We start from the raw sequence: 21,213 nt of genomic DNA, 5'->3' as shown, positions 1-21,213 counted from the left end.
TAAAAGGATTGTGTTAAATGTATTTTTATGAAAAGTCTGGTACAATAGCTACCGGATGTTACAGAAGACATAAAAGCTTTTGCCTTGAGAATGTATGTTTATAGTTTGAGATGGAATCTACAAGGTACAGCAGGGTTTTGCCACTGGCAGTTTTCATGGATGACAGTGGTTTTAATGAACAGGTAGACATTTTGTTCTCTTCCGATCCAGTAGAACAAACTCTGACCTTAGGATACAGCATGATGGCTAGTGCCTCTAAAGGCTTCAAGAATAGCATGAATTTAATAGGGGACTAGAGTATCAGTTTGTTTGGATTCAGGGGAGGAAAGCTCATGATTGAATATCTGTAAGCAGCTTTTACTGCTTCTGTTTCTTGAGTTGTGGCTAAGAAAGATTTTGAATTTGTCAGGAATGAAATTTCATTGAGATAATCATGTTGGATTTCAGTATGATAATTTGATTGCTGTCATAACTCAGAAATCACTTATAGAATGAGGTTTAAAAATGGAAATATTTGGGTTCTAGTGAGTTTCTGACCTTCTCCGTAAATCTTTTCATATGACACCTATGTTAAGCAAGAAAATGTTGCTTAGTTTTCTTGTATATAAATCGTATTTCTGCACCCTATCTAAACATCGGAGCCGTAACTTCAAAACAAAACAAAAAAACCCACACAGAACTCCAAGCCAGACCACATATGCGAAATGCTTTTTTTTGTTCCTAAAATGACTGTCATTGTGTTACCGACCATTTATAGCATTCTGAAATAATCCTAATTCAACAAGGCCATGAGTTAAACACAGTGCTAGTTTACATCCTGCGCGTGCTTTGATAGAATTGGTGGAGGTGATAAACTGTTGCAGGGTTGGACCCATCCTTTATTACATCTGTCTATTTTCTGTTGAAAGTCTGTAACCATAGAGAGCTACAAAACCTAAGACTGAGATTAGAAAATATCCTCTTGATTGCTTTTGTCTTGCTGTTGTGCTGTTTTTAGAAATAGAAATTTCTTTCTATAGAGAGAAAATTCTGGACTATGGCACAAATCTGGCTTCAGGATCTTATTTTTTTTTCTGGACCCAGGCCCTGAGCAGCCTCTGTCCTGCACTCTATTCTGGCTGTTATGCTGCCCTGTTTCTGAAGATGTGAGGCAGACGATCTGTTGTTCCTGGTGCCATGCCACTTTGCTCTGGCTTTCTGTGCATGGCGGAGCCTGTTGTGCAGTGGCTGCTGCTGTCTCCCCTTGGTCCCATTGCTGTCAGCCAGAGCGGGGGAAGACCTCCAGAAGTCCTCAGAGGATGCTGCTGCTGGGCTCTCCACTGAACATACAATAATATTGTATGAGATGCTGGGTAGGCAAAGGGAGTGTCAGGGGCCCTTCCCCTGTTTTCCTACTATCTAGCCAGTGAAGTAGAGATGGGTTCCTGTTCTTCACAAGACCAACAACAAAAAACAGGATTCTTAAGTTCCTGTCTCACCCCCAGAATTTATACATGTGTATATATACATTTTTCAATTTTACTTTTCTTCCCTGGAGGATAGTTTCCCATTCAAACCCAAGATGGGGCTTTGGGATTCCCTGAGTTTTGTGATGCCATGATGCAAAGCAGGATGTCATTGAGCAAGGTGGCTCAGATCCGACTGTATTGGTGCCCTTCTTAGTATGTTACATTAGAGTGGTCAAAAGAAAACACTACTCTTCTTTGTCTTGAACCTAAATTCATTCATTCCTGCGTTTAAAAAAATAAATCTTTACTGATGTGTTTTCAAGTGCAGTGGAACATGAGATAAAGTGTCAGGAATGGATGGGGACAGAGTGTAGGGTTCCTTTTTTTTTAAACACTTTTTCCTTTTCCCCTCAGCCCCCAAAAGAGAGGCAATTTGTCTAATAAAACTAGTATCTGCCTGGATCTTTGGAGGGAGCACGGCAGGGGAAGAGTCTTCATTTCTGCAGTTCAGGAGAAGGCATTCCCCTGAAATGCTGGATTTAAATTTTCTGTTCAAATTTCGGGCCTTCCGTACTGTAATTGAAGGAGTTGCTGGTTCTTCCCTAAGCTACTTTTATGTGAACAGCTGTATTCTCAGAGATAAAATCTTGTTAGAGGGCAAATTCGCACGAGCCTATCTAAGTGTGAAATAGCTTTAATGTTTTGTGATGTTAGAATTATATGTTATAAAAATACTGGGAGTGTAAGGCTTTGATAATATGAGCAAAGAATGTAAATCATTAACAGTGGAAAAACCAAATGTGTCCTTGGCTGAAGAACTTGCTAGAAAGGTCTATTAACCAACTGTATTCTGTAGTCAGCAACATTACCTTTAAATGACAGTACTTTTTTGAACAGATCATTTAGATTTTGAATGCCCTTTAGAATTTCATTGATGGCTTTTCTTCTTTGGGAGACTACAGTGAGTTATACATTTCGTTTATCCTTACTAATTTTTACACAGGCAAAACATCTGGTGGTATAGCTGAACACAGCACTCTTCACAGTTGGTTAGTCTGCTTTAGCTAGAGGTAAGCTACCTAGAAAGATGGGCAATTTCTTCTCTGAGCACATTTTTATCCATTTTAAATTCCATTTGTTCTGTTAAAACAAATCTTATTTATAAGATTACACAAGCTTTTCCATTTATTTTTTAAAAAAATCCCTAGTTCTGTGTAAACTGGTTGCTGCTAAATGAGCAACTTCAAAAACAGAAACCCAAAGCTCTCATCTGAGTTTGGATTGAAAATAAAAGAGCAATCACCTGAAAAGTTGCTACTGATTTGTAGGGTTTGCTTTTCCTTCTTCCAGTATTTCTATGGATGCTTGCATTTTGATCCCTGGAAGTTCATGCATTAAAATATATAAATTTTCTTTCTAAATAGTAAATATTTCCTGACAACACTGTGCTTTGTATGAAAGCCATATACTGTGTAAGATAGACTATAACATAGAATGGCTTGGGTTGGATAAAGGATATATATCCTTTATATCCTATAGATATAAAATACTGTAGCATTTACCTTATTCAAGGTTTATCTCATCTTGGAGAAGAAAGAAAAAGTTTTCCTAAAACTGTTAGGTCTGGACAACACTTGATTTTTTTTTTTTATTAGAATTTCTTTGAAAGAAAGTTGGGAGGCGTGGATTTGAGTGTTTGTAAGTGTGCATTTGAAATAGAAGGGGAGAGACTCAAGAACATGTGAGGCTGTGTGGCCATGCTAAATTGTTACCATGACACTGAATAATAGCGAGGTGGTGAGCTGAATTTCTAACAGCGTTAATGGTGCCAAGCAATCATTGTCTCCTCCTGGTAAAATGTGCAGAAGTACTCCACAACTCAACTTTTTTTTTTAAATGCAGTATGGTTGTCTTGCAGCTGAGCAAGGTTTAGATGAATTGCACTGAGAAATAAGCTGGGTAGTGCAACATATACTTCCCATTGGGCTCTTTCACTTACAGCTTAAAACAAGCGTGCCATATGAGTAAGGTTTTCCTAAAAAGTAAAAGTAGAATTCAAACTGTGTCAAGCCTCATGTGTTCTCCTCAGTGGTGAGAGGGGCTGAGGAGCTTGCAGGACTTATGTTGAAGAAGAGAGGAGGAAAACAAAATAAACCTGTGGCAGTCTGGAGGGACAGTGCAAAGGCCAAACACAAATTGGCATTTTCTTTGGAAGTGCACAGTGATTGCAGCCAGGGAGCATGAGCTGCGGAAAGCCTCCACAGTCCCTTTCTGTTCTGCTCTTGGGGATGACTTGCTTCTGTATGGAAATGAGGAGGGCTAATTCCTTTAGTTTCAATCTACCTGTTGTCTAAAGGGATTGTGCCTGGTTAGGAGCAGCTTGCCAGGTAGGAGCAGCATCAGTTACTAAATGGGTGGCACAGTACTAACCCCTTCTGGGTTCCACATACAGTGCAGAGAGGATGCATCAATTTCAAGGAGTTTTGTGTGTATCAAAATTGCAGGAGTGAAGCAATATAACACACAAAGTATACAGAAATGTCAAGTGCAGAAAATGAGAAGAGTTACAAGATGTAGTACTGAGAAGTGCTGAGACAGCGTGAAAGTGGAAGAAAGACAGCAGGAGAAGCAACAAATAAGAAGTAAGACCTTTATAATATACAGAGTGTGGTACAGAGAAGTTTGAGTATAGTGAGATGATGTAGAAAAATACAGGCAAAGACTAACTGAAATTAGAATTCTTCAACAGCTGAATTAATTAATCTGCGTTAACCCTACTTCAGTGTAGTTAAACGCAGAGAAAGTTCAGAGCCTTTTTCAGACTTGCACCAAAAAGCTTTCCCTTCCATGTGACGTGTGGCAGCCCTTTGTAGGGCAAGGCACGCGCAGCACAAGACAGGCACCTCTGGTGGGGTATTTGTGTCGCTTGCTGATAACGATGAGCTCACAAAAGGAAGCCGGCCGAACATAAAACAATACTTCATTCTCACAGGCGGTGTAAGGGTTTTTAGAGCCCAAATAACACAGAATGTGGACTTTTCTGACCAACTGGCAGCAACTGTCTCCCGAGAGCACTTAGAGAGTTGCACGGGGATTAATTATAAAGGTGCAGCTTGATTTTTGGAACATCACGGAACGCCTGCAAGCCGTAGATTGCCGTCTGTACATACACTTGATGGTGAGCGCGTCCCGGGGCTCGCAAACACGCTGGAGCCATGAATCAAACGCGGTCATGTGATGGAGGGGAGGTACCGGGCTGGCGCCCAGCCAGTGGCAGGAGCTGATGGGTGGAACAAACGGGGCATAAAAAGACTAATATGACTAACGGATCCTGGCTGCGTGGTACCCTTATTTGGATCTACAGGAATGTGGGCTCTAGCAGTTCTGCGGCTCTACCAGCCTTTTGCCTGACACTGGAACTGCTGCTCACAAAGTAGAATCCTGCTGCTCTGTGGTAGGAAGGCTAGAGAAAGAACATGGCCTGCATTCTGAAGGTAAATCTCTATCTGTTGCTTGAATGCATTGTTAGAGAGCCCCTCGCTGCTCAGAGGCATGGATTCGGTATGGTCCTATTGCATCTTCGTTGTCTCTTTTGAATACTGGTTTTGTTTGCAAACGAATATGGAGAGATTCTGCAACGTACAGCTGTGCTCTGCTTCCCTCTGCCATTCTTTTCCTCTTTCCCTGCATTGTCAGAACGGCAAGCTATCAGCTAGTGGGAAGGGAACTGTGTGCCGAGTAATAGGAGGGGGGTGAGGGGCTCTGGTTTGTCTCAGTTGACTTTGTTGGAGCTGAATTCCTTCAGGAGCTATAGCATTTGGGCAACAGACTCCCAGTACAAAGGACAAAACAGGGAAGTTATTTTCTTTTCTGACTGTGCAGCATTCACTGCTTTTGAAGCAAAGGTTGCAGATGTACACAGCTGCCCCAGTTGCTCCTTAAGCACACATTCCCCTGCTGAATTTACCCAACACCCACATGCTCCACAAATTATATTTAGCATTTAATTGTGCTCCCTAATTAAGGGACATATTTGATGCAGGGTTTTTTTCCCCTTCATGCCAGCAAATACAAGTGCAAACTTACCGTGTGCTCATACGCTTTCTCCAGCCTGCTTTCCTCAGATAAAAGTACTTGCAAACAGCATGTCAGGGAGATGGAGGGAGCATCGCTAGCACCGAGTCCTGAATGAAAGGGGAGGAGGCGGAAGTGCAGTCAGTTGAGAACAAACAGCGTTTGTTCCCTTACGGCATTGTCACTTGCAGGCAGTCCCTCTCCTGTGCCTGGTTTGAAAGTGATTTGTATGCGATTCATTGGTTATCTGCCTTGCTCCTTTCTGTGTATATTTTGAATAGGTTTGTGCTCTGTTCCTTTTAGTAAATAAAACCTATCTGGAAATACTTTGTTATTTTCAGTCTGATCTCCTAATGAAGGGCTGATTATCCCAAACTTTGGGATGGCCTCTCACAGCAGTTGCCTTCAGCGTATCAGCTGAACAGGTGAATTGCAAAGCTTCAAAACAGTCCCCAAATAATAAACATTTCTGTGTTTCCTTGAATCCACTTCTTATCACTTTCCTCGGTGTTCAACTCCAAAAACAACTGCTTATTTCACTGCACTGTTCTCCCCTTTCATTCTTTCCCTAATAGTAGGTCTGTGGTACATGGATTATTACTATTATTTTTTTTCTTTTGAGAGCATGGATCTTATGGCAGTTCTTATTAATAAATATGGTGAAGTCTACCTCAAGTGCGGAAACTTCCCTGAAGTCAGAGGTTCTGCATGGAGATGGATGGTAACAGAATCCCTTAAGCAGACAGCACTGACGCAAATGAGAGTTAAGTTGCGACTTGGGATGAGGTGATAGGAGCTCTGTGAATGGAGCCTGGCTTCGCAAAGATAAGCATATGCAACCCTTTTTTAAACACTCTCTATTTAGACTTGGCTTGGATCTGCAGGTTCCGGAAGAAGGGAACCTTTTTTTGACCACGTTAAAAGATCGCATGCAAAATCTTCTTTCTGGCAGTTAAAAGAATATCCTTTTAGAAGAAAGCTGCAGTGTCTACCCCCAGCCTCCTTCAGCACAGTCTAGTTGCACAATGTCTCCCAGCCTGCCACCAGCATGACTTCTGCAGGGCCTGCCTTTAGAGTTTGAATTATAACACAATAAATGCCTTCCCTCTGCCCAGTCCTGAAGCTCCATTTGGTTGTAGTTCTGATGATTAAATCAATAGATAAATTGGAATTCCTTGACAGGGAACCCGCTGCCAGCCTGGTTCTTAATCTTGTTAACACAAGCAGGTGCAAGGATAAAAAGTGAAACAGATATGAGAAGATTAGCTTTGCCATAAGGCAGGCTGGACTTAGACAGACATCCCATAGGAGTAATCTAAATGTATAGAATAAGGTACATTAAAAACTCATACATAGTTAAGTAATACCTATACTTGTATTTAAATATGAGTAGCTGTGTAATTTCTGGATCTGACAGAAATGAAAGCAGCAGTTGCCCAAAGGGGATCACAAGTATTCCTCAAACTTACACCATAGCAAGGAAGTTCAGAATAATATGTATCTCTTAATATGACACTTAATTCCTCTCTGAAATTACAAACCTGTTACCCACATCCTCCTCCTTTCTCTTAGGTTTGTTCCAGCTCCCTAGTCTATTTGGTCAGTAGCCTGCGTGGAAACATACCTATAGCAAAGACTTTTATATAAATATTTTAAATAGGTAGTGGCACAGTGTATAGGGAGCCAGACAAACTGTGTTTCCCTGCCACTTCTGCTCTGAGTAGCTTTGTGGTGCTGCCTTGTGGCTCTACCTGCCTTAGTTCCTAGATTTAATTATTTTTTTCCTTCTCTCCCATTCCGTTCACAAAGATATTGAGTCTTGTTGAATATTGGAGTTCTGTATGTGTAAAAGCTTAATATAAATGATGTTTGGCGATGTATTTAACTATGAAGAACAGAGGTGAATGGCTATTAATTAACCAAAGTTAACTTGAAGTTTACTGAAATATATTGGAAAAACTGTATAACCTTTAGATAGCATGACACCCCCCTTTGCTATAATTACTGCAAGAAATCATCTGTGTGTGTAGCACTTGTAGGAGTGCTTGGGAAGGTGATTTTTTCCTAAAATGTGTGCTGTCTCTGGGGTGTTTCATTGTGTACTCTCTCTAGTTAAGATTGTCAGGACTGTTGCTTGTGATGGCACCAGAAAGTCGGTATCCCAATCACTGGTGGGACATCCTGAATTATAACTACTGAAACCCTCTTCTGAGGAATTCTCTCCTTTGTTGAGGAAATACAGAGAAAGAGGCAAGTTCTAATATGCAAGATTTTTTTTTCTCACCATCATGTCTTTAAAAATCACAACAGAATAGCTGAGTGAAGTGTAGGCATTTCTTGGAAGAAAACAGTTGATCTTCTGCTTGTTACTATGGCAGCTACGTGCCACCTCGCTGATTACTAGATTAACATACTGATTACTACTTATGTAATCACGGTTAACTCTGCAGATGTTGAACTCCCTGATTTCTGCTGCATCAGCCACTGGCTTTTCAAAATATTATTAAATACATTATTTCAAAGGGACCCTGGTTTGTGATTAATTGAAAAATGACACTTCAGTGCACCTGTCTCCTTACAACAAACACATAGATGATGATGGTACTCTAAAATGTTAATATCCCCCACTGAGGATTGGGCAGTGATACTTTAAAACAAATAGATTGGGTAATGTTACTTCATAAATACTACACTTTGCAGTGAATTATGCCTTCTCATATTCACCGACTCTTCTTTTAAGTTGAGGTTTTGAAGGAGGTGGAGGTGAATTATGCTGTCATCAAAGGACAGTTTACACTGTCTAGGTTTAGAGTGGTAGAGTTCAACAGAAAATATACATGATGAGCCTGTACAGAGAAGTGTGAAATCCAGAAGGAAGTTTATTTCTGTTTTGTATGTTGTGTATTTACTCTGAGCAAAACTGATTTCACGTGCCTATAGACTGGATGTAACCTATCTGCAGAGATCACAAATGAGAACTTTGGTGAAATTCTGTGTTGTAAGTAGTGTTATGCCCTATTCCTGGAAGTGTTCAAGGCCAGGTTGGATGGGGCCTTGGGCAGCCTGGTCTAGTGGGAGGTGTCCCTGCCATGGCAGGGGGTTGGAACTGGGTGGTCTTTGAGGTCCCTTCCAACCCAAACCGTTGTAGAATTTGTACAACCTAAGGCAATACTGTTGCTACCCCAAATGACTTTGAGTTGTTCTCTCCAAGGTAAGCAGGTGGCTAGCTAAAATCCTTAACTTCTTTAGTGTTTTCCTTATCTAATTATAAAACTGACAAAACAATTTCACATACTGTAACTTGCAGGTTTTAACCAAACCCTTTAGCACTGCCAGTAGTAGTGTTTTGCAGGATGCTGTAAAAGACCTTGTGTCTCAGCATAAATCTATTTACTGCTAAGGGTTTGCAGAATGCAGGGCTGTCCGTGGAGATGATGTGTATATCCTGCTTGAATGAGGTCCAAGATAATTCACATACCCCTTGACTGCTAAATTGACTGCAGCAATTTTTATGCATGGGACCTATCCATTTTCCTGTGCAGAGAATTGTTCTTTGGTCTCATTTGATTCTCATGGTGTCCTCTTTCCTCTGACATGACAAGAAATAGAGATCCTAGGGAAAGGAACAAAAGTAACCCTCCTTGTGGGAGGGTGCCCACCTGATGGGTCATTTCCCAGCAACTGCTGAACTTGCTGCAGGTTGACTATAATCTGAGTGCTCAACTCAGCCTGTTGTGGTCTGCTGATCAACAGTTTTGTGGGCTGTGCTATTTTTATTGTGACTGGGATAATTTCCATGATCATACCATTGTATCTTTAGGGATGAAAAGTGTTATGTAAATACCAGAGATCAGTCTTCTGAACTTCCGTTTCCTGCCATTTTTCACACTTTGTGGTTTCTGCAAGTTTTTTTATTATTTCTATTTTTAATTATAAAATGCTTGAGGGGGAGAAATTTTCTGTGAGGAAAATACAAGAGGAGTTGTACCCATTTCAAGAGTCCCGAAAATGTTTCATTGCAAATGCAGTTAATAGCAAAAAGCACATAGTTTGCTGCAAGACTGCTTTGAAAAATCTCTTCCAAGAGTAGCAGGCTGCATAACATCAGTGCTCTGTTTTTGTATGGTACCTGTATACTGTGTTTTGGAAACTTTCATGCTTCTACAGTATGGGTCATGTGCCTTAAAGGCATTGTAATAGCAAGCAACCTTCAAGATCACAATTGCAGTGTAAGTGCATAAAGGTGCCCCTTATGAGGTATGCAAGTGAGCTGGAAAGTTAGCAGACAGATGCAATGAAGCGTTACAGAGTAGAATCAGCATTTTTGAGGCAGTAACCAGGTCTCTTGTTGAATCAGCCCATCCTTATTTGCTGTGGCTGATTTCCCCCACCCCTACTGCCTGCCAAAAAATAAAAATGCTTTTGTAGACAGTGAGAGACGTTCTAATGGATCCTTGCAAAACTCCACAGCTGATTTTCTGATTCTCCTTTTGTTGGTCATTTCTGTTTTAAATTCCTTACAGTTATTCTGTTACTAACTAGAAGACTTCATTTTTGTAGGTCTATATTGTTTGCCTCTAAATTGCTCCAAAGTGTATGAAGTTGCATTAATTAATCTGGCAATGTGTAGGGCTACGATTTGCTGTATCATGGTCCAGTGGTGTTAAATTACCATTTCAGATTTTTATGGAGTGTAGCACAAGAAATTTTGTAATGTGTTTTTTATGTTGGATTTTTGAAAAAATGAGGAAAATTAAATTATAATTATAAAACATTCTTGTTCTTATTTGCAATGACATTTAAGTAATTATACTTCAAAGATTATATATTAGTCCAATCCCAAGCACAGGGAGATAGAAGCGTAGTCGGGTTGTGTCCTACAGAAGGCTTTCCTTTGGTTGAATGCATTTGATTTTGATGCCCGTGTAGCTAAAAACAAGACAACCTCCAGTATAAGCATGCTTCAATTAGTTTAAAATTGGACTTTTGTTGTCCTAATTCAGCAGAGGTGTGAAAACCCAAACTGCAAAATCAGCACAAAATTAGGACCTGTCTCAGTTCTGCTTTTAAGTACTACATGATAAACTAGTAATGCGGCAAAAGGTTTTTGGTTTGCAGTTCATCTTTAAGCGATGAGGCATATGTCATCCAGATGTTCTGCCCCCTTCCCTCTCCCCCTTTAGGCTGTGTGTGTTTTATGCATAATGGTGGGTATGGACTATTAAATTCATATATCAAAGGTCAAGTAGTCTTCTCAAAATACAGCCTCTTTATAGACTTGTGCATGAGCTTCAGTGATTATGTCTTATTGTTTTGTTTTTTAAATTCTCATTTTGGTATGTCGTGAATGCCAAATAATGGTATATTACAGTATTGCACACAATATCACAGGAAGCAGTATGTTCTTATACTTAGTAATATATCAAAATGCTTGAAATAGAGGTCAGATGTGTTCTTCAATATTTGTAGTGAGATGGCAGGCAGAAGAAAGCAGATCATGTGAGAATAACTAAACATGCATGATCAATTAAAGGGGACCTGAAATGCAGCTTAAAAGATCGTTTAAAAAAATAATCTTAGGTTTTAGTCACAAATATCACAGCATCTGCGCATCTAATTTGAAAAGGCAGTTTTCAGCATTTTACGTTTCATTCCAGTAGTATCTGTGCACCTTCCAGAAGAGAACTACTGGACACCGATTTGTCCAGGGCTTGTTCTTCACTTTTTTCCAAAGAAGCAATATTTGTGCAGCGCAGGTTGACTTCATTTAGAGGGATTTGTTTGTGTGAGGCTTTTATTTAAAAGAAAAAAAGAAAAATAAATAAATCCTTGTGTGTATTAGATGTGGAAAGGAAAGGTCAAATGCTCACATACCTAGAGCAGCTCTTACCATAAAATAGCTGTTTTGTGCAAGAGACTTGAAATTACTGGTTTTAAGTTTATTTCAGAGTTTTAGTTTGATTTTTTCAGTTGTCACGGGCCTGGGTCATGCAGCCAATTGCAATTCAATGGCTGACACCTTGAACAGGATTGGGAATTTTGTGGGAAGGGTGGGAGGCCTTAGTCTGTGCATTACTGTTTGATCCCTTAATTGCTGAAGATAGGTGCTGCTGTGGAAACTTAGTTGTACCCAAGAACAATTCCAGCCTATGAACTAAATAGATAATTTTTGTTATTGTTGTCCATGACCTGTTCCCAATACTTTCTTGTGCCCAAGAGCTGCTCTCCATCCATGGCCCGATTTGTAGCACAGAAGGTTGGAAGTGTGTGCCAATAGGACAGAGGTGGAGGTGTGTTAACTTGGTAGTGTTTGAATCTCAGACCTGTCCCAAGGAGTTAGGAAAAATTGATCTTTGTGGGGATCTGTGATCAAAGTGGGTAAAGGCAGTCCTATTTACAGGGTGCATTCCCAAGAAACAAGGCAAAATGCTGCCTTGAGCCCTATCATCTCTCAAAGCTAAGGGAGCAGTTGCCTCACGGTTGTGAGCAGCAAATACTAACATGGTTTGAGTTTGCTATTCCTGGTGGAGGAAGTCTGCATCTACTGCTTTTTCTGTGGTTCTTCTTGCAAATAACACAAGCATCACTTGAGCTGAGCTAAGTGAACCCGCACTTTTCCATTGGGTTCATGGGTTTCTGCATGCTGGCAACTTAGAACAAAAAAGACAATGTGATTGTGTTGTGTATCATGTGTTCCTGAGTCTGAGGACAGAAGACGTGGCTAGGTGAGGTGTGAATTCCTGTATGTATGTCATCTCAGAAAATGTTTAATGTTAAGCTTAGGCTTCTCTGCATCCCCTGTACCACTTTGACAACACCCAACACTTATGCAAATAATTCCATTGCATTCCATTGTGCTCTTATAAATGCAATTCTGATAGTAGTGCCCCAAGTTTTATTGGGTAAAATACATCTATACTGGTACATTCACATGCTTTTTAGGAGCTGCATGGCTATATCATTTTTAACTTTTTAAATCAGTCAACCAACTGAAATTATCAGCACAAAATCTGTATAAGTGTGGTGTTGTATTTAAAATAATGACAGTTTCTTTGTTTCTGATCACTTTAGCAGAACCATCTGGAACATGATCATTCTTAGTTTTATATATTTGAAATTGGATAAAATACTATACAGGACATTCTATTTCTTCCTTACTATTGAGAAGAGCAAAGGTGAGGCAGGAACTGAAATGGAAGGGTTTAGGATATGAAATCTTGTAAGTGATGATGTTCAGGAATAATGGATTATGTTGTCTAAAGGCAATCCTATTAAGTATTTCTTGTATACCTGTGCAGCGTGTGTGACGTTCTAAAATTGATGTGGGAGCACCACACTTGCTAGTAATTAAATGAAGTGTAGCTTCTCATGAAAGATGTATTTTGGAGCAATTTGCATTACCAATAGGCAGTGGAATACTAGCATAGGCTGGTAAGATCCAGGTGTGGAGCAGTTGGAAGTCGGCAGAAAAACATGTTTATTTCATGGGAATAGCAATCTGTGTAGAAGAAATGCAGAATGAATTATTTATAGATCCTGTTTCTCCTAATGAAGCATTGCTTGCATGCTGGCTTGCAGGATTAGGTATCTTCTCTCTTTCTAAAATTTTCTTCCTTAAAATACAAACAGTCTCACTTCTAGCAAAATTTTGCCAGGTCTTTAACAAAGGGAATGACCTCCTGAGCATGTAACAACATGAGACATCATTTCATGATACTTGGTGTTCTACTTGGTGTTCTAATTCTAGAAAAGCCAGAAACAAAATATCACATTAACCTCACTATCATTTTTTTTTGCATGCTTCCCAACCTTTTGTTTATAATGAATTTTATTTTCTTCCAAATCTGTTGTTCACTCAGATTTAGACACTTCCTTCTGAAAATGATGGGATGATACGACATTTAACAAATAACAATGTATATTTACTAGCTGTTTAATATTCACATTAGTATTATTACAAACCCATTGAGGCCAGTATAGAGCACCACCTTGAGTATTTTGAGTAATCACTCTTCTATTGTTTTATACTAGACTGTGAAACTATGTGCCTGTAGTTTTTGTATGTGCTCCTCCAAATTCCTAAGATGTGTCCCCTTCTCACAGGTGGAACTTCATTTTTTTGGATTCATCCGTGGTAGAAGGTTTTGATGTTTTACTGTGTTGTGTTGTGCTGTGGGATGCAGATATTCTAGAATAAAGTTCCTTTACTATTATGTTTGTTCTGATTTGGCAGGTGAACAAAGGTTTCAAATCTCAGTTGATGTTTATTGGGGCTTATGAGACTATTGAAATTCACAATAGTTTTTTTTACTAAACTTTTCTACCTTAGTGCACTCAGCCCTGTGAGTGAGTTACTTACAAGTTACTTTGTCCGTTGATCTATGGTAGTTGTCCTGTGTTCGCATTTGTCTGTGGTAGTCTGGTCAGGTAATAAAGTATTAACAGAAGAGAAATTTTTCTTAGTGCTTTATATGTGGAGACAGAAAAAAGATCTTTGCATTTAAAAAAACAGAATGGAGAAGGAGACTGACTCACTGTCCTGTGGGATTGATCCTTGGAGCTCTGGAATGTGTAAGTAGGGGAAAAATGCTTGAAGATGTATCTTTTGGGGAATTTTTGTGGAAAGAGAAACTTTAGTAACTTTTTTCTGTATGGTTAATGAGGGAATTTCAGACAGCTGTCTCTGCAGGTCTCTTTATCTCTCTTTTGTCTCTTTTTATTTCCTTCCACAGGGCATAAAAATATTTTCACAGAAAAAATAGATTTACCCTACTAAATGTTTTCCTTAAGCAGGGGAATGGGAAGAGAAGAGCCATTGAACTTTTCAGACAAGCTCCAAGAAATGGCAGTTTCAGGAATACTCTGTGAACAGACTCTGTACTACAGTGCATGTGTTCTCTCAGCTACCGCTAGCTGCTCTGCTGCATGCTCTTAAAGCCCGGCAGTCTGTCTCTGCAGCTTCTGCTACAAACTGCAGTTCATATGTATATATTTTTTTCTTTGCATTCACCGCCACTTGTGCATTTGTATTTTTTAAGGTATCTTAGTGGTTTTACCAGGTCACTTCAGATCAAGTAAAAGACCCGAAGACCTTAAGTGACATAGTTTCCCCCCATCTAACCACACTTCCTCCTGAGAATACTATATATAGTGTCCCAGGAACCCGCTGTCCTCTTGCCCTTTCCTTGGAGAAGTTCTGGCTTCCTAGGCTGCCCGTTGCTACTCACTTCCCTCCCCTCTCTTGTGGCAGCACAGCTGTATAACTGTGGTAACATAACCACAACTAGAATATTAGAATATCACCTTTTTTTTAAGCTTTCCGGGCTTGTGTTTAAGATTGTTTCTTGAATACTAGAGATTGCACTGTGCCCAGCTGAGGGCCAGCACACATGCAAAGGGGTGGCCTACATGGGGCCAGAAGATAGTTATGGAGGTGCTACTACCTAAAAAACTTCCAGCAGTGTTAATTGTTTGCACTAAAGTGAGGGGCTGGTTGCCAGTGTATAGACAATAACTGGATCTAGCCACCATTTAAATGGGGGAAGAATCTGTATGGGAAGTTCCGTAGCAGAAATGTAGCTTCATCATGTGTGTGCCCCACTGCCCTGAGTTCGAGAGGCAGCAAATCCTCTTGTCCGCTGTGTTGAATTGGCGTCTCTGAGCACTGGAATCTGGTTTTAGTGTGCCTAGAATGGAGAAAAGGAGTGGTCCCGACTTCATCTAGTCATGACAGCAGTAAACGTTTTTTCTGGACTTGTAGATACCTCTGTGACCTTGTCCAGCTATGCTCAGCTGAGTAGGCTGTGTACTATCTAGCTTTGTTACCTTTGAACAATGCTCATAGATCACCTGTCTCCTTGTCTCTGTGCCACTACTCCTCCTCGTCTGTAATCCTGTGCAAACTCCAGGTACCACAAAATACCTGCATTGCTTAATTTCTACATTTTAACAGTGGATGAAAGGGGTAGGTAGCTGAATTATTTAGGTAGTACTGTATTCCAGTAGCACTAATGCTATAGTTTTAGACAGTAAAGGTACCTTGTGTGAAGCTCAGCTGTCATTTTAAGTTTTGTTTGCGTAGTTTTCTTTGCCTCTTCGTTTGTCTGGTATTTCATGTGGTGGTTGGAAAATAAATGTTTCTGAAAAGTCAGCTTTCAATATTTGCCAAAACCGATGTTAACCAGAAGTATTAGAAGAACCAGTTTGACTGTGCTTTTTTTACTACCGAGATCTTGCATGAGACCTTATTACTACTAGCCATTCATCGATTCCAGTGGGAGAGGCTGACTTTGGCGTGCTTGTTCTGAATGCTAATTGCAAGAGCTTTTAGAGCTACAGACTCTTATTTTACCTTTTACCTCTGATCATCAGTTTCAAATCTGCCGGAGGCCATTGCAATGAAGAACAATCACACAGTGAAAAGTGCATCTCCCAAAAGGTAGATATCAAGCAGGTCACAGATATGTGGAAATGTATTGTAACTACCTTTCAGCTTCAAAGTCTGCAGCAAAACATTCAGTGACAGTGAAAAGAAAATGGAATTTAACAGATTTGCTGCTTTTTAGTTTTTCTGCCTGTTTGCCAAATCTTGCTCTCTAAGGGAAGTTCTCAGCCCCTTGTGAATAAGGCCTGAAGAACTGACTTGTGGGCCTCACAGCAAAGTACCATGTCTTGTCATGGTCTGCTAATGGCACCATTAAGTCAGTTGTTTTATTTGTAAAGTGTCTTGTGAAGCATTGCATGAAAGTGCTCTAAAGCAAATTATGGGAAAGAGTAATCCGTTTATGGAAATAAGCATCCTTGTAGGAAGGAAAATGGAAAACTCATCAGTAGTTTAGATAAAACTGCGGGAAGTCTACTTGGGGAGAAAAACAAAATAAAACCTGAACGTTGAATTGATAATAAAAGTATTTACTGGGAAATGAACAAAATTTCATTTAAAAATGAAAATGTGTTTTGAAATTGCTGTTGAGACCTTAAAAGGACTGTGGCTTTAACAGTCTTAGATATGTGACAGCTACTTGGCATGATTTTGGTTTTTTTTCTCAGTAAAGACTTACATAAACAGCTGTACACTTTATTAATTGCTGGTTGTTTCTCACTGTTTTATTAGTAACAGAAAAATGGTTGTTTTGAAACAGGTTGTTTTGTTGCTTGGAACAGAAATGGTAGGATAACATTGTTCTACTCCTTCTCTTTAGTGGATGTAAGATTGTTTTAACCTTGGATCAAAATAGTCATTGCCAACTATATAAATGAACTATGCCTTTTTGAATAAAAATATCCTTGAGGCCTTCTCATCCAAAAGAAATAGGAAGAATTGTTATGCTTACATGCTAGTACTACCATTGCTTTACCTCATCTCATGCTCTGATTAAAACCCAGTTTCTTGTTTGCATGCTTCCTCGTACCTCTGAAGTTGGGGGGAAACCGAAGTGAGATTACAATATTCATATTGAATCGTGTGTGGTATTCCAGGCGACTGGAAAGGACAATTATTTTGCATGTTCCTGGGACTACTAGACAAACAGGATATAGAGGAATATAATTAGTAGCCAGCTTGCTGCCTAGATGCTATTTTTCAATATCCTATTATTGAGTAAAAAGTATAAAGTAACTGTTTTAATAGGCTTGTTTGCTTTCAGGAATTTAAAAACTCTATAAATTAGGTAAGAAAGGTATTAAAACTTCAAAGGATGAGCCTGGTTTTGCTGATCTTGTGTGAAAAGTTCCCTCTTACTGTTCCATTTGTGTGATTGCAGACTGACAATAACTTAATTAGTGTAATACATGTACACTATTGCTGTGTATATGTAATGTATTTGCTTAATAGTTTTTGTTTTTGTACTTCTATTAGTCATTTATTTGCCACGCAGTCTGTGAGAGAAATGAAATATAGTAAGAACTGTATCCAAAGCTATGGAAGGAAGTAATTAAGTTTAATTGAAGTCATTTCTTTGAAGTATAATAGCAGATGCAAAGGCCTAATTCAAAGCAGATTTAGGCAACACATGCTTTGAAATGCTAGCTTGCAAATAGATGAGTATTACCATTTTTTAAATTTATGTGAAGCTGTCTCCTGAAACTTCAGTCTGGAGATCAGGTCTAATAATAGACACTTGGGTTAAGTTTTGATAAGGGTTGTTACTTCTGTTTCTTAATATATTACACTCTTAGGAAAAAAAAATCCCGGAAGTGCTGTCCACAACAAACTACTACGATAGAACTGGGAATTAGGTCAGGCTACTTCATCAGCTGTGTTAAGACATCCATTGGAAATTACAGGAAAAACTATATTAATAATTCTGAAATGTAACTACATTATATTTATCAAATGTTACTTGCAGGAAATTTTATATCTTATCTTCGTATTCTAATGGACTTTAAAGGTTCAGTTATTTTTATATCAGGACCTTAAATTGAATTTTCTGTAATAAATAGGAAAATGTACAGGTTTTTGTTGTGTAAGGAACTTACTATGAAATCTGCATTTAAAAAAAAAACAACAGGTAACTGTTAGTTTTTACAGCATACATCCTGTATTTCTTTGCAGAATTGATGCAAAGAAGAGAACCTTAAACATAAAGATGAAACCTTTTCTTACTCTAGTGCTTCAGAATATCAAATGTTAACTTCCTTACACCTGCACAATGGTATTAAATAGAAAAGATTTCAAATATCTCAATTAACTGCTCTGTTAAACTCCAGAGAGGCTAGGTGTGAGTCCACCCTTTCCTTCCCAGACCCACAAAGGGGGAAAGACATAGGAGTAACAGCTGTGGAAGACAACTGGCCCTCTGAATTCGGCTGGTGGTGGAATTACTGATGGGCTGAGTCTGGTGGTAGGAATGCAGAGGAAAGCAGGGTCTGTCTCTGGCCCCATGTGGATGGGCACATAGACTTCTCCAGCACTGAAGTGATAAAATATATCTGTGGACAGATTGGAAGATGCTGCATATTATTGCTTTTTTTCTGTCTACCATTAGGAAGAAGTAACAGATTAGTAGAGTAGGCTTTTCCATGTCTTAATTTATTTAGTACTTTAGTAGCAGCAATGAAATGTGATAAGTAGAATAAGATTTACTGCAGAACTGTGAGAGGGACTGCATTTTAAATGTTTTCTTGGGTTTAATTTGCATCTTATACTGTTGGCAATTCATGATGCGGGTGGGGATTTTATGGCAATGTATGCATAATACAGTAGGCTGCATCACCAGGTGTTCCTGATGTTTTCTTTGTGAGAGGATGGCAAAGCTTGTTTTTTTGTTATTGCACTAGATTTTTGTGTGTTGATAGACCAAAAAAAAAAAAAAAGGATCCAAACAATTGTTTGTTTCTTGTTCTGCTGAGAGAAACATTGTTCCTTGAAAGCCAGCTGCAGGAGAGCTGGATGGGTGACATAAAATGGCTGCCTCCCCAGCTAGGCGTGGTAGTGCTGGCTTCCTATGGGAGCGGGACCATGGGGGTACTGACATTTTTCTGAAAGCTAACAGTGGATCGCACCTGGCTTGACTGCAGAGGTGAGGTGCCTGAAGATGCTTCTTGTAATGACAGCCTGTCATCTGGGCTTAGTTGGGCCCTGTTCTCAAAAGAGACCTCTATGTGGATTTTTAAAGCTTTTCTCTGGTAAATATAGGCACCCAGTGGAGATTAGGCCTCGGTCCTATTTTTTCCCTGTTGCAGGCTAAGAGTTATTTTGAAGTGTGACAAATAAGACAGAAAAGGGTTGTTGGATGAACTCGTGAGCATGTTTACCCCTATGATCATTGCCTAGAACAAGAAGCAAATATGTCCGCATGTATGGGAAGCTGGTGTGCGTATGCATTCTCTCTACAGAAAGAATATAATTAAAGGCAAAAAATCCTGAAGTCTGGGGTTTCTCCTTTGCGAAGAACAGTGGAAGGCAGGTAACCATCCACTAATGCATGTGCTAGTTTTTAGAAAAGAAAAATGTTATGAGAAGAGTCTGAGGGAGCTGGATTGGCTAGGCCCAGAAAAGACTTGAGCAGTAGCTACTAGCGGTCTTCTGCTACCTCCAGCGTAGGGAAGATGGAGGTGGGCTCTTCTCAGAGGTGCACTGTGGAAAGAGTCAGCAGCCACAACTTGCAGCAAGGGCAGTTCCAAAGAAACATAAGGAGAAAAAAATCCCACTAAGACTGGAATAACACTGGTACAGAAGCCTGGCATATCCACCCTTGGAAACTTTCAAAACTGACCAGGCCGAGGCCTGAAGCAGTGTGAGGTAAGTGACTAAAGTTAGGCCTACTTTAGGCAGGAGTTGGACAAAGTTATCTCTAGAGGTCAGGTCTCCAAGTCTTAATTATTCTGTGATTTTAATGATTTCTACAATGCTGCTGCTATTCATAATGTTAATTATAGTACACCGTATGTATCAGGTTTATTGAAACATATCTAATAGCTGTGTCAACAGAATCATCCTCACCTATGTGCAGGTCAAACGTTTTGCTTCTTTCTTTAATCTTGCTAAGTTGGCACACTGGAGGTGATACCTCCGGAAAGTGAAAAACATAGTTTGTTTCTGCACAGAGTACATTGAAGAGCTGGAAATGGCGGCCCTTCAGGTGAGGTGGAGGATTCCTTTACCAGTTGGCTGAGGGGATGAATAAATTGCTGTCTAGTAGTCCTGAATGTAGTGTTCGTGATCCTTTATTAAGGCCTCTGCAATTAAATGCAGGCTTTTATTGAAAGGAATTGCAGTTCGCAATACTTGTAAGAGAGCCTGAGGAATTGTATTTGGCAGCAAACTTTAATGTGGCAGATTTATTTAGTTGTCCTATAGCTTTTTTTTTTCCATGCAAAAGGCATTCAGTAAAAAATTTTCTGAAGTGGTAGAATGTAACAGCTTTTGCTGCATGTTTTCAACTAGACAGGAAAACCTGGATAAACCAATAAGGGGTTGGAACTAGATAATCTTTAAGGTCCCTTCTAACCCAAACTATTCAGATTCCTTAAGTCTGCTGTAATTTGATGGTATTTGAGAGTGCAAGTGCAAAATCAGTCCATCTTTCAGCTTTTTTCTGCGGTTTGCTGATTCATCTGGCCCTGTTTTTCCCAAAGGCCCTATTTAAAACCCATATTCAGGGTTATCTCTTTCACTAAGAGAATAAGCTTTATGTAATTATACAAGAGAGACTGATCTGGAATGAGGTTTATAGCTTGCTAATGGTATGAAAATTCTTTTTTACAAATTTATTTTTTTAATTAAAGATAAATGAAGGAATGTTTGATACATATACCCTTATTACAGCTAAGTAAAGTGAACAGGAGTGATGTATTCCAGCTGTTTCTGCTGAAATCCTTTCTTGAGCAACAACCTTTTCTTGTTGCTCGAGGGCTGTAGTGTAGGCACAGAAAATGTTGAGTTGTGCCCAACCAAAGTGTGTATGGTTAGACTGCTACTTGAATTTCACACCATTATTTTTATTGGAATGTTAGAGCATACGATGTAGTTCATGGGCAGTATCTGCTAGATACACAAAAACCTAATCTTATAGGATTCAGAGGAGGTAAGGAAAATTGTTTTGCTTTGTTCTCATTACCTTATGTTTTTGTGAAGATAATGATGCTAATGTATTATCAAACTATTCACAAGCTCCCTACTCCCCGGCCCGTTTTGCCACTTACTTGCCATAGCTTAAAATCAACTGCCTGCTAAAAGACTTGCTGGTAA

General features: G+C 39.4%; 1 protein-coding gene across 9 annotated transcripts in view; it reads left to right on the top strand.

Annotated features, from left to right (window-relative positions):
- The window catches only part of ST6GALNAC3 (ST6 N-acetylgalactosaminide alpha-2,6-sialyltransferase 3), a 239,071-nt gene that overhangs the window by 14,760 nt on the left and 203,098 nt on the right, over positions 1 to 21,213 (top strand). Inside the window, exon 1 of one of the 9 annotated variants that reach the window (XM_083846531.1) lies at positions 1,329 to 4,942. The exons of the other annotated variants lie outside the window; for them this stretch is intronic. Coding sequence (XP_083702657.1) covers positions 4,925 to 4,942 — 18 coding nt within the window. The 5' untranslated portion in view covers positions 1,329 to 4,924. Of the gene's footprint in view, positions 1 to 1,328; positions 4,943 to 21,213 lie in introns of those variants that run through there. 9 annotated transcript variants of the gene reach the window in all.

The sequence above is a fragment of the Anser anser genome, assembly GCF_964211835.1.
Source record: "Anser anser genome assembly, chromosome: 8".
NCBI classification, from domain to species: domain Eukaryota; kingdom Metazoa; phylum Chordata; class Aves; order Anseriformes; family Anatidae; genus Anser; species Anser anser.
This window is presented reverse-complemented; position numbering and strand designations above follow the sequence as displayed.